At 38.1% G+C, this 17,809-nt stretch overlaps 1 protein-coding gene across 3 annotated transcripts in view; it reads left to right on the top strand.

The window, feature by feature from the left end:
- The window catches only part of LOC114642058 (ELKS/Rab6-interacting/CAST family member 1), an 814,051-nt gene that overhangs the window by 72,372 nt on the left and 723,870 nt on the right, over positions 1 to 17,809 (top strand). For all 3 annotated transcript variants that reach the window (XM_051920296.1, XM_051920284.1, XM_051920290.1), the window contains exon 2: positions 7,998 to 9,079. In XM_051920296.1, coding sequence (XP_051776256.1) covers positions 8,375 to 9,079 — 705 coding nt within the window. In that variant the 5' untranslated portion in view covers positions 7,998 to 8,374. The remainder of the gene's footprint in view (positions 1 to 7,997; positions 9,080 to 17,809) is intronic.

Below are 17,809 nucleotides of genomic sequence, written 5' to 3'. Positions count from 1 at the left end.
CAGGAACTAGCGGTAGGACTATCTTTACATTCCCATTCAACGTGCGGATCTCTGGACTGTCTATTTTCATTACATTTCATCTGTTGCTGTTTTTCATGATTTACTCTGTGTGTTTTGTTTGTGCTTTGTTGTATTTAATGTGTAATCGCCATAAGGGGAACAGGAGTGGTATCGTTGTTTTCATTTATTTAATTTGTTTTCATTACATTCTTTATTTGCTGTTTGATTACTGGTTTGCTTTGTTTTTGTCTGTTTGTGAGTGCGTGCGGGTCCGGCCAAGGCTGGGTGCATCCCTGGAATCTCCACCATAAAAAAAAAATAAATTGCCGTCATTTCGACGGTGTGAATCTTAGAGGCACCGGACCGCTACAGCGTTATTCATTTCTCCTTGCTGCTGATTGACTGTGATGCATCCCTAGCTGAGTGTTCTTCAGAAAAAACCCTCTTTAAAAACGCTGATAGACTACCTTCACATTGCTCCCTTACTTGCTGGGCGGCTGCTGTATTGCGTGATATGCTTCTCGTTCCTGTCTCTACAATCTCCTGTGATTCTGTGCAATTCTGTGACCCAAGCGTGACACACTGCAGCCTGACTGTCTCTGGGACTGAGCCGCTGTACTATAGCCTGCCAGCATCAGCGCTTATCTCTGTGTGCTTGCATGCAGCCAGTTCAAGCGCAGTTGGCTCGGTGGCGTCAGTTACACCTTGTACATATTGTTCCAGTAATTTTTTAAATAGTTTTTACAGTTCATTGTCCTCACAGGTGGCGCAGTGGTAGTGCTGCTGCTTTGCAGTAAGGAGACTGTGGAAGATTGTGGGTTCACTTCCCGGTTCCTCCCTGTGTGGATAGCGCTTTGAGTACTGAGAAAAGCGCTATATAAATGTAATGAATTATTATTATTATTATTCATTAGCTGTGTGTAAAATGATCAGTGTTGCAGTAATTGTGATGTTCTTTGCATGAAAAAAGTGTTCCATTAAAATGTAACTTTTTCTTTGTGAATTGTGACGTTTACTTAAAGTGCAGAAAAAAAGTATTTGGCGTCCAGGGATGCATTAACCCCCAAGTATGTGGCAGTTTAAGAGTTAAAGCCCCAAGATGCCGCTGAAAGGCCCTGCACCTTCTAAGGCTTCTAGCTGTAACATCTGTATTTTACATTCTAGCACTGCGGGAGACATAGCAGTACAGTACTGTGCAGTATACGGGTTTACCTTTACATTCTTTTTTTAGGTAATGTATTAAGCTGAGTTTGAAATTAAATTTAAAGTGTTTTGGGGACATATTTAGGGTTTAAACTATAAAAATAGGCATTTTTTTTTTTTACCACATCCAAAACACACAGTTTTTCACAATTCGCGGGTGCACTAGGAACATAACCCCTGCAAATTTTGGTGTACTGTATTTAGAAAACTGTGTTTTTTTTATACTTGCCAGACTGTGTCTAGGTGGAGAGTTAATTGCTGTAAAACTAAAACTAAATAAAAACAAACTAGAATGATAAAGTAAAATTACAAAGAAGTGGAAAAACTATAAATAAAAATGAAATAAAAAGTAATGAAAATCTAAATAAAAACTAAAAAATAGAAAATGGCAAAAAACTAAAACTAAATAAAAGGTAAACAATGAAATCAAAAACTAAAACTAGCATCAAGCAGAGAGAATTTCAACATGTTCCAGCATCAAGTATTAGAGTGTAGAGGCAGATCAATAGTATAACATTCGCAAACTCAATGAACAGTGCATTAAGATTTAAGAATAACATGCAGTCTTAATATAGAGTAGTTATATAATGAGACATACAGTAAGCTTTTATGTTTTGTAACTAACAATTTTTGATCTGTAAATTTTATATAATACAGTGCTGCAAAAGGAAGTTATGTTACAGAGATTCTCTGTTTCAAGGGTAAATAAATTGAACTTACTTAGAAGTTGTTGCTTCCCCCAGAGCAGACAACCGCACTCCGAACCTAGGATGTCCAGTATTGTTTGTTAAATGTAAGCTAATTTGCTGTCTTGAAGTTTAAAATAAGAGTTTCTTAGTACTAGGTGAGGCACCTGGGCTGGGAGACCACTAGACTTTGAATACAGCACATTCTTTTGAATTCTTTTGTTTCAAGATGTTTCAAGATGTCTGTCTTGCACCAATTGCTGCATTTTGCATTGCCCCTATTTTTTCCAACAAAATGTAGCCACACTTTTGAGTGTTTGATGTGGTCCATAGTTCACAGCCTGGGTGCTGAGCAAAAGGAATTGACATGCCTTTGACATATGACTTAGGCTATACCATTCTCACAGATCCATGGGAAGATGTGCGTGTCTGCATCAAAGATGTTTATTAGATTAGTAGCAGTAAACCCCCGATTCTCTAAAGAATCGCAAATCCAAGAATGGCAATTACTTTCTGTTCCCTCCAATCTTTGTAGGGATGAAAAATCATGGAGGGTGGGAGCGTCCTGGGAAAGTTTTCATTTAATTAAATAAATATATTTGTACTAAAGCTGTTTCTTTTTGGAGCCGTGACTCCTTTGGTTCTGGTGTTTCAGAAGCGCGTTGTAGGCACCTTCGTTTATTGTTTTTATCTATGCAGTGTCGTTTTTGTTTTTCTATGGGTATGTTGTTAGCTAGAAGTCGTTTGCTGTTAGGAATCATAATTGAACTTTCTTTTAACACTGAATTACCTTAATGTGATTTAAATAAGCCACACAGACAGCTGCCACACTGAGTGCTGGCACAGTGGATTAGAGCACACTGACTGGTGGCACTGTGTAGTGGAGTAGCTGCTAGTACTGTGGAGTGGAGAACACTGACCGCTGGCACTGTGGAGTAGCTGAGTGCTGGCACTGTCAGTAGTCACCACTACCTCAAGTTTAAATACATAGACATATATAGATAGACGCCGCATTCACTGTGTTTCCCAGTCGACACGATATGTCAGCGCGTCAGCCTTATTGTGAGTGGCAAAAGTGCCATTTACACTAATACAGGTAGACGTGGAAACCGGGTTTTCTGATGAAAAAACAATAACGTTTAAAACAGAATCGTTTACATACTGTTTTTTGGTGAATCGTTTAAATGCAATTATTTATATGGATTTATACACTAATAATGGCAATTATTAAATAATAATAATTATAATTATTATTATTAAATAATTCCTCCCATATAAGTAACATTTCGGGGACTGCCTACTTCTATCTTCGAAACATTTCCAGACTTTGTCCTGTTCTTACGCAACATAGTACTGAAGTATTGGTTAATGCCCAAGTCACCTTACGTATAGATTACTATAATGCTATTCTATCTGGCATGCCACAAAAACTCATCCATCGCTTACAACTTCTTCAAAATTCTGCTTCCAGGATAATAACCTGCTGTTCTAAATCCACTGAACATATTACACCTATTCTCTCTCAACTTCACTGGCTCCCTGTTAATTACAGAATACAATACAAAATACCGCTCTTAACATTTAAAGCTCTCCACAACCTCATTGATCTCCTACAGACTTAAACTCCGTCTCGCTCACTCAGATCCTGTAATTATGAGAGTATTCAGTCTGGCAATACGGTGCAGCCTTAGTTTGTGGAATACAGACACAACTAAAGACATGAGCATAAAATGATGGTTGTCAATTTCAAACTGTGTTTCCTCAATGTGCTTCTTGAGAAAAAACATCATCAAGTTTGAGAAATGTTAACAGCTAACAACAATCTACATAGTTAGTGACTAAATACGTTTAGCCAAAACGTTGTTTGGAGGCTCACTTGAGCACATAAATGCATAGCTTTGCTAGCTTAGCCTGGCTTAGCTAAAGTAAAGATTATAAAACGGGATTTTCTAATGGCCAAATATAACCAAATCAATTGTTCAGCCTTACCTATGAAATGAAATCCCCCGGGATCTGGTTTGGAGCGTACAGCGGTTTGTATAATCCCAAGCAGCACATTATTCATTACTTCACTCCACTGCAGTGCCACTCACAATATGACAGCGACGTTGATGTACGATTCTGTTGGTCATGAGGCGTCGTTATTCTATGTCTATGTTTAAAAATGTCACCATGGCAACTTGTTGGCGTGCACGCTTTACCTCAAGTTTAGTTTACAGGTTGTGTTGTGTTGTTTGGGCGCCACGTACTGACTCTGGGAAGCCGCTGGGTTTGACTCTGGGGCGCTGAGGCTCTTTGCGAGTGCGCGTGCGCTTTTGGCACGGGTTGCTTCTGGCATCCGTGCATATATACAACCTTCGTAAACATTACTAAACGAAGGTTGTATATGCGGTGGTGTGCGTGTTCGGGCGGCAGTTGTATTGTGACCTGAAATTTAGTTTGCAGGTTGTGTTGTGTTGTTTGGGCGCCACCTACTGAGTGTGGGAAGCCGCTGGGTTTGACTCTGGGGCGCAGTGCGCTTTGGTGCGTCTTGCGTCTGGCATCTGTGCATATATACAACCTTCGTTTAGTAATATAGATAGTTGATTGAAAATATGCAGTAATCAATAAGTGGACCTGTAATTTAAATGCCTTTTCAGTTTCCTGGTTCTTTAAAATTTAGAACCAGTTCAAATTTGGAACCAGTTCTTGAGGCTTAACCCAGTCAGGGTGATGTTTAGAATGGAGTCTTTTCTTAGTATTCCAGGTCATTTCCTTTTGTGGGCTAAATAAAATCTAATTAAAAAAATGGGGAAGACAAGTAATTTTAAAAAGCCCAATTGTTTGCCAAACATTTCTTGTTTACATAGGCTTTACTTTTAGCTGCAGACAAGTTATCCAGCCAGCAGGTAAAGGAAAGCGGTCTACTGTACTATAGACATCAGCTCCATATGATCTTGTTTTGGGGCCTCACACAGTTAAATTCTACGATTTTCATTTAGCTTTTATGCACATAGATAGGGAAGTGTATCTTTAATGTCACTCATTCTCACGCATAACACATGCACACACACTTAACTGGTGTCCTGTGCAGGGATTGTTCTTGCCTTGCGTTCTGTGCTTTTTGGGATAGGCTCCAGCCCCACATGGCCCTGCTTAGGATTAAGTGGGCTTTAAAAAGCTATGAAATGGCATGGTCATTTATGTTAACATTCAGCTTTAAAGCAACAACCTCTTCTGGAATTTAACTCCATTTAGCTACAAAAACTCTAGAAAGCATTTACTCACTATTCTGAGTTTTCAGAGTTAATATTCAAAATTATAAGTTTTTCATATTGTACTAGTTGGGTGAATTGGTGCTGCTGCTGAATTTGTCAACTCATTGATTACTGTGATAGCAGGAGGGCACAAGGTCAAATCAGAAATAAAGAAATTGCATAATAAAAATGAACTAATGTAGTTTTCAGGTTTTCTTGATGCTGATAGTGTACTTAAATTAATTCTTCTATTTGTGTATGTGATGGTGCGGATTGGCCCCACATTATCAGGTCTCATGGGGAGCCTGCAGAACCCACCACCATCGATAATGTTTCTGAGGAATGAGCAGAGCAAAGGAAAACACCACAGAAAGCAAGGGGAAGGTGAAACAGTGCTCAGTGCTTTTATTAAAATAGTCCATCAAAATCAAAGTGCTCAGTAAGTGCAGTGCAGAATTCAAATAATCCAGTAGAAGTGGAGGTTAAAATAATCCATAAATAAATCCAGTAAAAACAAGGTTTAAAATCATCTGACAGGAAAATGTCCTCTTCTAAAAGCCAGGTGCATCTTTCTTAAAACTGACGTCTCTTCTGCTTCTCCCATACGGGCCTCACAGCAGTGGAGTCGCCCTGCTGAGAGGTACAGCCAACGTTCCACGCGTCCAGGTTCCTGCTGTTCCATGGCTATAGCACCCTTGCTTCTACCATAGCTGATTTAGATTTAGATTACAAAGTATGACAACTGTCCAAACTGTATGTATTAGGCTGCGTTGTTTGCCAGAAAGTGAGGTGGAGTTTACAAGTTTTCTTTGACCAGTCTTAAATAAACAACGCTTCATTTTTGCCAATTAAAATGGCCATGCCTTTCACTCTATGGTCAGTTCTTATTCTGAGCATGTTTGGTGAATTACAAGATCAAACAACAGTAATTTTAACATAATTTGAGGTTGTCTTATATATATGTATATTTCTATATATTTCTATATATTTTAGTAGCATAAAGCATATAGTAGCATGTGAGCGTATCAATTATTAATGGGTGGAACGTTAATTAAATATGGTTAAACACTGTCGAAAATAGATAATAGTTTTATCTTCCAACAAAAACAGTTACAATTGATGCCAATTTGAAGCAAGTGAGCAAAGTTTACCCTCACTGCTCATTGCTTGATGTTCTCAGTGTTTTGGTTTGACAAGATGGTGTAGACCATCCTTGTGCTGAATTTCTTATTTTTATGCTGAAAGGGTACACTAAAACTGTAATAATGGTTTCCTTTTTTCTTTTTAGAAGTAGATTCAGCTTTATGTATGGAGGTGAAATAATTTGCATCTGGTGTCTCTGTGGCTACATATTATGCACCCTGTTTATTTGTTGGTTTTGTCTAAACATGTGTGGAGTCAACTATTGTAACTCTTGTTAACTCATTAAAATGCATGAAACTAAGGTTGGATAGTACATTGCATCTATTATATACTGTAATTTACCAGCCTATGTCAGTTGTATAGTATATAGCAGAATATAGATCACTCTCACCCAGAACCCTCTTTGTACATTTAGCTTTACTATGGCACTACTGGAAAATCTAAAAGTTACAAGGAAATGCATACTGTAATTTTTCCCAGCAGTGTTTTTTGAAATCGTGTTATAAACTGAGCTTAAAGAAAGCTCATATAGAGAAACTTTGCTTTTGGTTGGCAGTGAAGCGAAGAGCTTGGAGGATGAATGGTTATGTAATGACATATGGTTATGTTAATGACATATATCAAAACTGAGAAAGAGAGTATGTATAGTAGTTTGCCCAGGCATTTTGAAATAAACATTTGTCAGGTCCAAAAGATCAATCTCAAATACACATACAAGTCTTACTTTATAAATAAATAAATAAATAAAGATGTGTAGTTGTTTTGGCATTTAGCTACTACTGTAATATTTCGATAAATGTAGTAAAATAAGCAATTTTTGAGAAAGTAAATAAAATAGCACAAATTTTACTTGAATAAATTAGGCATTAGGCATGTGTAGCCACCAAAGTATAAGGCGAGTTCAAGCATGGGTAAAACACGTGCGGAAAGAAATCTCTTAGTCCAGAAGTTTGTTTTAAAAATATTTAGTGAAAATTAAAAGCTAATAATCCACACAAGAATAAAGAAAAAAGTTACACATGTAGAATAAAAGGTAAAAAAAAAAAAAAAGGAAAAATGTATCTTCTCTAAACTTAGCTTTTCTTCAGAAACTTCAGTTATTTCTGTACTTAAAAGTTCTTAATTTCTTTTTCTGTATACCTTAAGCTTATGGCTCTGCACTTAAATAAGCGCGTTGTCTTATGAGTTACTTCTCACACTCAAAAGGCCCATAGGCACGTAGGCATGGTTTAAAACCATGTGCCCTCTACACCTTACACATGGCAAGGCTGGTCACTAACTGAGAATAATGTTTAGTCAGAGCCGTTAGAAATGGCTAGAATATACCAATACGATTCTACTTATGGGGGTTATAGGAACCTCCCATAGATTATGCATTGTCATTTAGTAAAACATTTATGAATCTTATGTAACTAGGAAATGGCTCTTACAGCATGTATTTAATGAAACCTAACAAAGTTATATAGCTATATATTGATTTTTTTTTGTTTTTTTTTTTTTGTTTTCAACAGCAGTTGTTTCTTTTTCAGAGTATGTTTTTGACTCAACATGTCACTTGAATTGTGCTAATGGGACTTTTAATTTTTCAGTTTTCTCAGACATTAAAAACTACATAGTTTTTTTTACTAGACTTTTCATTATTTATCTTTCATTTATAGGTGTACTTCTGAAAATTTTCAGATATTAATTGTAATTGAACCTTCATTGTTTTGTTTTTTTTTTTCAACAGGTGATGAAACTATCTTCAGCTTGGACAGTGGATTAATTAAGAAAAGGTCCTTCAACACTAGACTTAACATCAGTGTATTTTTTTGTGTAATAATCCTGGGTGCTGCAGTAAAGAAAAAAAGCACAATATTTCTATAACTTTCTTTTTTTAATAAGTATCATTTTGTTAGTTTTAGAGATAGTATTCTAAAATATAATTTAAGCACAGTGACTAGCTTTTTTATCTTAATCAAATAAAAATCCTACTTATTAAAGTATTATTACTGATGTGCATTGACTAAATTAAATGCAATTCAGTTCAAAAGTAGGCATTATAAATCTTGGGTGGTGACATAGGTGGTGGAAAAAAAAGAAAGCTAGATTTGTAAATTAGTGAACATGTATGGCAGCGCCCGCTCGGTTGGGAAAATAGACAACAACAGTGGAAGCAATCAGAGTCCAGGCCGCTCCCCACGACTGCCTCGCTCTCCACGACTTGGTCACAGGAGGACCAATAGCACAGGTGGAAGTTCAGGTAGCAGCGTTGGAGGAGGAAGTGGTAAAACATTATCAATGGAGAATATTCAGTCATTGAATGCAGCCTATGCCACCTCTGGACCTATGTACCTAAGTGATCATGAAAGTGTAGGCTCTGACTTACCAAAAAGCACCATGACCTTAGGACGTTCTGGTGGACGTTTGCCTTATGGAGTGCGCATGACTGCCATGGGGAGCAGCCCAAATATTGCTACCAGCAGTGGACCAGGGGCTCCTGGTAATAGTGGAGTGGCTAGTGACACTATAGCCTTTGGAGATCATCACCTACCAGCAGTTAGCATGGCTTCAACAGTGCCACATTCTTTGCGACAAGCTCGTGACAATACAATAATGGATCTACAGGCTCAGCTGAAAGAGGTGCTCAGAGAGAATGAGCTGCTCAGAAAGGAAGTAGAAGTTAAAGAAAGCAAATTGAGCTCCTCAATGAACAGTATAAAGACTTTCTGGAGTCCTGAACTTAAAAAGGAGCGAGCCCTTCGCAAAGATGAGGTTTCTAAGATTGCTGTCTGGAAAGAGCAGTTTCGAGTTATACAGGAAGAGACTCAGGTAAGGAAGGGTTTTTCTTTTAATCTTAAATTTTGATTCTTTGGTCGCACAGAAGGTAAAGCTGCTGCCCCAGAACAACAGAGAATGGATTTTTTTGCCATATTATGCATTGTTTATGAGCAGTTTTTATATTCTTCCCATACCTGTTGCTTTCCTCCCACATCCCAAAGATGAATGTATTTTGCAGCCATATTTTGGCCAAGGGCAAAAGGAGTTTGTCCTGAATAGGACTGCGGACCTTTGTAGGTTTGATTACTGCCTTGTCTGTAGAGGTACTGGGATGTGCTCTAAACCGTGTGACCCTGAGTTGAATTAAGCAGTAGTGAAAATAGCTGTATAGATAGATAGAACTCAAAAAAATTGCTTCTGGCAGTTAATGTGAGTGGTTACCCATTAAGACAAAGGCAAATTTTATATAATGTTTAAACCGTTTGAGATAGCCTCTTGATATGAAAGCCAGCTGCAGGTTTTTGGTTTAATTTTGCCTAAATTGCATGCCCAAAAATGAATGGCTATTATTCTGCTTATGTAATAAACATGCTGCAAAAGGCTTAAGAGTAATGAGTATTTACTCTGTTAAAACTGAAAACTAATGCAGAGAGAGTGTGCAGTAGACAGCATCTGGGTATGGTGATTGAACCCATGATGCTTGAATCGTAAAACTGCTCAGTGTCATAAAGGTATACTATAAACAGTACTTGGAAATCAAACATAGCATTGAGTTCTTCAGCAAATACTTTGCTCTCAGTAGAGTCAATACTGATCTGAATCTGACACAAGCTCTTTATATTCCATATCACTAGCATTCTGTAACTTTTCAAGGTTTTTTTATTTATTTTATTTAAATTAAAGATATTTCTCTAGTACAAACTTCCAGTCTTTTTTGCTTGTCAACCAAACAATCCCTTGCACTTTCACAGTAGCTTGTACTTAAAGATAAGTAGTCGCAAACCCAATTTGTTTTGTGCCTTTTGTGCACAGCTGTGACATGAAGTATGAATGACTAATCATAAACAACTATATATCACTGGAGTGCTTTGAACCTCTGGTGTCCAATAGTAACGAGCCTTTCACTGTATGTAGCTCAGCCCGGACAGGATCTTTAATAAAAGCATATTCACTCAGCTGTGACACACTGCTCGCCTCGGCATATACGTGTGCATATCACATATTTTATTAATGAAAGAGAGCAGATGACATGAAAATGTATTATTTATTTGAAAAAAGATACCAATGAGTATGTAAAAAATACAATTATTGGTTTTGATTGACTTGTGAGCTTATTACAACATTTACCGATAGGACACCTGGTGCACAAGTGGATAAAAAATATAGCAGTAAAAAGAAATTAACCAAGCTTTGAATCCTCTTATTAGTACCTTTTGATTTTTAATTGGATATTGAATGCCAACTAATATGATGTTAGCCTGTTGTTCAAGTTGCATCTTGTTTAGAACCAGTTTTCAGTAGGCCCTTTTTTTGTTTTCTCAGCATTAAAGGAAAACCATCTAGTTCTCTTAATTGATGAATGCCATATTATAATCCTTTATCATTCAGTAATAATTTCTTGCATGGTATAACACAGAGTGCTTATGTAATAATATAAACAAGTAAATAATGTCCAAATAACAATGTGTTCTTCAGAAATACTAACCACATGGAGAAAAAAGACATTTGCACACAGCATTTAAACTCCCAGTAGACACCAATAGCGCTATTTCTGCTGATTGACTGCTGCCCTATGACGCATCTCCAGCTGAGTGTTCTCGTGTTTTCCGTTTTGTTCTTCTTAATCCTTAAACCGCCGCAACCGGCTATTGTCGTTTCCCAGTGTCATTTGCCAGTATGTAGGAGCCAAGTAAATTTGGCTACGTACATTCATTGAAAGCTGCAACCAGCTATTGTCGGTTCCCAGTGCAATTTACCAGCACGCCGGAGCTGATCAGTCAGTGCCATATGTTCGTTGAGCAGCCAGCTAATGACCACTGTCGGCTCCTGCAGCCTCACTGTCCCTAGGATTCAGCCACTGCACTAGACTAGCCTGCAAGTATCAGCGTTTAAAGTGTGCCAGTTCAAACACAGTTGGCTCGGTGGTGTCAGCTGCACCTTGTACATATTGTTCCAGTAGTTTTTTAAATAGTTTTTACAGTTCATTAGCAGTGTGTAAAGTGATCAGTGTTGCAGTAATTGTGATGCTCTTTGCATGAAAAAAAATGTGCTCCATTTAAAATTTAACTTTTTCTTTGTGAATTGTGACGTTTACTTAAAAAGTGCAGCAAAAAAGTATTTGGCATCCAGGGATGCATTAATCCCCAAGTATGTGGCAGTTTAAGGGTTAAAGCCCCAAGATGTTGCTGAAATGCCCTGCACCTTCTAAGGCTTCTGGCAATGAAGACACACTTGCATGAGTTACAGTACATATAGCGGTAACATTTTTTAATTTTACATTCTAGCACTGCGGGTGACATATCGGTACAGTACTATACAGTATATGGGTTTACCTTTACATTCCTTTTTATAGGTAATGTATTAAGCTGAGGATGAAATTAAAGTGTTTTGGGGGAATATTTAGGGTTTAAACTATAAAAATAGGCTTTTTTTTTTTTTTTTTTTTTTTTTTACCACATCCAAAATATGCGGATTTTCACAATTTGCGGGTGCTCTACGAACTTAAACCTCACAAATTTTGGGGGTGTACTGTATATGTATATATGTGTGTATGTATAAATTACCTTAATACATGACCTAAAAACAGAATGTAAAGGTAAACCCATCTACTGTACTGTACTGCTATGTCTCCCGCGGTGCTAGAATGTAAAATACCGATGTTACCACTACAGTGATCCCTCGCTATATCACACTTCGACTTTCGCGGCTTCACTCTATCACGATTTTTTCTCATACACGCTTACGTCACTACGCGTGTGCTTTCTGAGAGCTTTTATCTAAGCCCCACGATGGCTCCTGCTTTTTCTAAGCCTTCTGACAATGAAACTAAGCGCCGGAGGAAGATGCTTACCATCCAGGAGAAGGTGAAACTGTTGGATATGATCAAAGATGGCAATACCCTACAAAAGCCTCTTCACGCATATGAAAAGACAGCGCCAGCAACAGCCGCGCACCCAGACACCCACTGCCTACTCCTAGTACTCCTTCAGCGGAAGAAGAAAACGACGCACCTGCTGAAGATACTGCACCACCTTGTCACGCTTGGGTCACAGATTTGCACAGAGACACAGGAGGTTGTAGAAAAAAAAGAACTTTATTCAAAGCACTGCAAACAAACATTTGTCTCTTTTCAAAAGTTTAAACGTGCTCCATGACAAGTCAGAGATGACAGTTCCGCCAGGAGCAGAGAATGTCAGAGAGAGAGAGAGAGAGAGAAACAAAACAACCAATTCCAAAGCTGAGAGGTGCTGCACAATACTTTTAAGTAAGCGGAGTACCGCGTGAGAGGTTTATCGCTCGTTATAGCGCAAGTAAGAAGGGTAAGGAGCAATGTGAAGATAGACTGTCAGCTGTTTCAGGGGTTTTCCCAGGGGTGTCTGTGTTCTCTGAGGGTGCATCAGCGCTCCAGCTTACAACCTGAAGACTCTCCTACTGAGCTCGTGCCTTCATAGGTTAGTGGTTGTGTGTAAGAACTGTGTGTGTGTGTGTAATTAAATGTAAAGTACAATAATAATAATATGATATTTGTAATGTCTAATATGTCTTATTTTCTCTTATTTTGTCTAATATATTGGGTAATACGAGTGTAATGGTGACTAAAGGGTGTTATTTCATGTCTAGAGGGCTCTAATAATGTTAAAAAACGTATTTAGAAGGTTGTAAACAGGTTTTCTATGCTCTAACTGCGAAAATATTCGATTTATAAATAAAGAATCCTACTTTGCGAAAATTCATTTATCGTGGTAGAGTCTGGAACGGATTAACCGTGATAAACGAGGGTTCACTGTATATGTACTGTAATTCATGCAAGCGCGTTTTCTTTGGTATGCGCTGTCATTTTCTTTGTTATAAGTAGAGTAAATACATAATAATTTCATTTAATTAAAATACAGTAAAATGTATGGGTACTCACCAATGATGAATGATATTGATGATGATGATGAAGTAGCTGTGCAGTACGATGCAGAGGATTTAAAACTCCTCGTGTGGCACCTCTTCTTCAGGTGCTTCAGGAGGAATCGTATCTTTGGACGGGTCTTTTTCTGGTTGGGTTTCGTGCTGGCTTTTCTTTATAGGTTTCAGGAACATTTTGATGGGAAGTTGCTACATTGTCTCCTGTAGCGAACTGCTGGTACAATTTTCGTGCTTTCTCACGGATGATGTTACCGTCCAAGGGGATGTTCTTCTTCCTGCAGTTGGTGATCCACAATGCCAAGGCAGTTTCCATCCTGACGATATTTTTATTCCTTACGGTCATTACCTTTTTGGCATTATCACAGAAACTTACAGATACAGTACTCCAGATCACTGCTTCGTTCTTCTTTATGTAGCGTGTGGTGCATTCATTAATGCCATAGTGGCGCGCTACTGCAGCATAACTTTTTAGTTCCTGGAGCAAATCCATTAGTTCAACCTTCTCCTAGAGTGTTTTAAACTTTTTCTGGCGCTTAGGCTCAGTGCCAGAAGCCTTAGAAGGTGCACGGCATTTCGGTGTCATCTTGTGCATTTAAGAATAACAAAATGAATACAATAACAAAGTGGAAAACACAAGGACATTCAGCTGGAGATGCGTCACAGGGCAGCAGTCAATCAGCAGCAAGGATAAATGAATAATGCTCTCGCATTGGCTACTTTCACCATCCCAAACCACGTTTCCCTCAGCGGTGGTCAACCCACTCAGCTGGAGACGTGTCACAGGGCAGCAGTCAATCAGCAGCAAGGAGAAATGAATAACGCTCTCGGATTGGCTACTTTCATTATCCCAACCTGTGTTTCCCTCAGCTGTTGCTTCCTGTTCTCTCTACAGCACAGTATTGCCATGATAAAAGCCTAAAAAATTGCGGAGGATATTTGCACTTTCTGCTAACAGTTAATAGTTAGGTTCTAAGGAAAAATCTGTGAACGACTGAGTCTCTGAACCCTGAACCGCGACTTCATGGGGGTCTACTGTATATATGTGTGTGTGTGTGTATATGTATATGTATATGTATATATATATATATATAATATATATATAATATAAAATACACAGGGTGAGGCAGAAAGGACGGACGTTTTTTACAAAATCACAAAATTGTTCATTTTTTCTTACAAAGAAATTTATTGAAAGATTTGAGTTCATATTGAAATAGCATTTGACAAAATCAAGTGTGGAAAACAACATCTCCCATGTGGTGTCCGTTATCACTGATGCATTTCTGAAGGCGTTCATGGAAGTTGGCCTCCACTCTTTTCAACATTGCTCTGTCGATTTGGACGACTTCCACGCGAATGGCTTCCTTCAGTTCCTCTAATGTACGGGGCTTATGCTCGTATACATGTGCCTTGAGGTGACCCCACAAGAAATAATCGCACATGGATAAGTCAGGGGACTGAGGAGGCCAATGAATGTCACCAAACCTGGAAATGAGGTGACCAGGGAAGAGAGGGCGAATAACATCCATTGATGCTCTAGCTGTGTGGGCTGTCACCCCATCCTGTTGAAACCACACACGCCGGATGGGAATACGGTTTCGTCGTAATTCAGGTAAAAAGAAGTTGTTTATCATCTCGCTCCAAGTTCACGGTAGCAGCATTCCCATTATCATCTTCGAAAAAGTAAGGACCAATGACACAAGTTTTGTCCATAGCGCACCAAACCGTCACTTTCGGGCTGTGCGGCAGTCTTTCGTGTCATTTTTTTCGGATTTTCAGAAGCCCAATAACGGCAATTCTGTTGATTCACCAAGCCATTGAGATTAAAATGAGCTTCATCACTCATGAACAAAATGAGGTTGTCATTTTGCTCAAAAATTGCTTCCATTTCATGTGCTAACTTCAGTCGCTGTGCGTAATCCCCAGCCTTCAACTGTTGCACAGGCTTTCTGCCTCACCCTGTGTGTGTATATATATATATATATATATATATATATATATATATATATATATATATATATATAAGGTGTGTGTGTATACAGTAATCCCTCGCTATATCGCGCTTCACCTTTCGCGGCTTCACTCCATTGCGGATTTTATATGTAAGCATATTTAAATATATATCGCGGATTTTTCGCTGCTTCGCGGGTTTCTGGTCTTTTAATTTCTGGTACGTGCTTCCTCAGTTGGTTTGCCCAGTTGATTTCATACAAGGGACGCTATTGGCAGATGGCTGAGAAGCTACCCAGCTTACATTTCTCTTTCTCTTGCGCTGACTTTCTCTGATCCTGACGTAGGGGGATTGAGCAGGGGGGCTGTTCGCACACCTAGACGATACGGACGCTAGTCTAAAAATGCTGAAAGATTATCTTCACGTTGCTATCTTTTGTGCAGCTGCTTCCTGAAACGACATGCTGCACCGTGCTTCGCATACTTAAAAGCTCGAAGGGCACGTATTGATTTTTGCTTGCTTGTTTTTCTCTGTCTCTCTCTCTCTCTCTCTTTCTGTGCTCTTGACGGAAGGGGTGTGAGCTGCCGCCTTCAACAGCTTTGTGCCGCGGTGCTTCGCATACTTAAAAGCCAAACAGCCCTATTGATTTTCCTCTGCCTTTATGACAGTCTCTGCTCCTGACTCCTTTGAAGAGGAAGATATGTTTGCATTCTTTTAATTGTGAGACGGAACTGTCATCTCTGTCTTGTCATGGAGCACAGTTTAAACTTTTGAAAAAGAGACAAATGTTTGTTTGCAGTGTTTGAATAACGTTCCTGTCTCTCTACAACCTCCTGTGTTTCTGCGCAAATTTGTGACCCAAGCATGACAATATAAAAATAACCATATAAACATATGGTTTCTACTTCGCGGATTTTCTTATTTCGCGGGTGGCTCTGGAACGCAACCCCCGCGATGGAGGAGGGATTACTGTATATACTATATATATGTATGTGTGTGTATATATGTGTATAAAAAGTTACATTAATAATGTGGTTATTATTAATGTTATTATAGTTGTTTTAATTCAAATGGTTATTTAAACAGGCGACTTATGCGGTGTTTGTTTTTTGTATAGTTGATCATCAGCACTCTTGGTGACTATTCAGTTTTAAAGCTGTGATACACAATACCACAGCAGGATAAAGTAAAATGAATACACTTGAAATTGTAGTACAAAAGAATGAACATATCTCATTCTGCTATGTACAGTGGACTGTAATCAGGACACAAAATTTCAGTTATACAAGGTGACCTCTGTGTGTGAAGTGGGGCTGCTCCACAAGTTTGCCATGTGACAAACCAATATCAGATTCTACATGTTGTAATTCATATAAATAGTCTGCAAACATAACGGCACAAGATCTTTTAGCCTTGAGCCTACAGAGTGTCAAACGTTACCCAGCAGCTGATTACCGTCTCCAGAGTCCTTGTTGATAAAGGTTGTTTTGTGAATGTCTCAATTAAAACTTGTAAAATAAAAATAAGATGTATTTTATTATTTTGCAAGCTTGGCAGCTTTCTTTTCCTTTTAGCATGCATATAATTTTGATGAACACAAACCTGTCTTATCTGAATAGTATAATTACTGGAAAAGACCAAAGACCCCTGACAAGATTGTTCATTTGAATTGTTCTGCGCACAGAATTTTGGAGTGATTGAGCCATCCTAGCTACTGTGTATATGTTATAAAAGCAACGTGACTTTAGCCTGTAGTGTTTCTTCAGTAGTGTTCAAATATTAACACAGTAGTGTTTTTTGAAACTTGAACAACAGAAATACATTTTTATCACTATTATTTTCGTCTTGAAGAGCTACTTTCTTTTTTGCTTGTCTTAGTATTTGCACTTAGAATAATAAACTGAACCAACTGGCAAATAAAATTAGTAAAACACGCACTGCCAAAAGTACAGCTTTCTCCAAGTTTCTGTAGTAGAAGTGATGTTGCACAATACAATTTCAATCTGTGGTAAACAAAATATCTGAATGCTTAGTAGAGTTTGTGTCGTGTTAACTTTATCGTGTTGGCAGATTGGGTCAGATACAGAATCAATTGCCAGCGAAGTTGAGCTATACAATCTAATTGTAATATTTTGGTCCAGTATTATAACTGAAATTTAAATTGTAATTTTTTTTTTCCTAATGTATTACTAAATTTAAAAAAATCAAATGAAATTACACAAATACAGTAGGTAGTTAAATCAAACTCTGAAAACTACACGAGTCCACAAAACATCTTACTGTGCATATAGCCTAGGAGGACATGCCAAATTTTTGTTAAATAATATAAAATCTTTTCCTGTTTAACCTGCACTTTTGTTAACAAACAAACATTTCACTAGGGTCAAATTCATGAATTAGGTTTCTTGCCAGTAGTGCTAAATGACAATGCAGAGTACAGTGTAGTGAACATGTAAGGTGGTGGATTGATTTTTACAGAGACTTTCATGAAGTATGTTTTTTTATTATTAAAAATTGTTTATTAAATATATCAGTAGTAGTGAAGGGCTATACTATCCACTGCAAAACAGCGCATATTGCATGTAATTTGTTAGTCTTGTGCTTAATGGCATATCCTATAACTGTATGCCTTAAAGTCATCCATCCATCCATTTTCCAACCCGCTGAATCCAAACACAGGGTCACGGGGGTCTGCT

The sequence above is a fragment of the Erpetoichthys calabaricus genome, chromosome 1 (genome assembly GCF_900747795.2).
Source record: "Erpetoichthys calabaricus chromosome 1, fErpCal1.3, whole genome shotgun sequence".
Lineage (NCBI taxonomy): Eukaryota > Metazoa > Chordata > Cladistia > Polypteriformes > Polypteridae > Erpetoichthys > Erpetoichthys calabaricus.
Note: the sequence above shows the minus strand (reverse complement) of the source record. Positions and strands in the feature narration are given on the sequence as shown.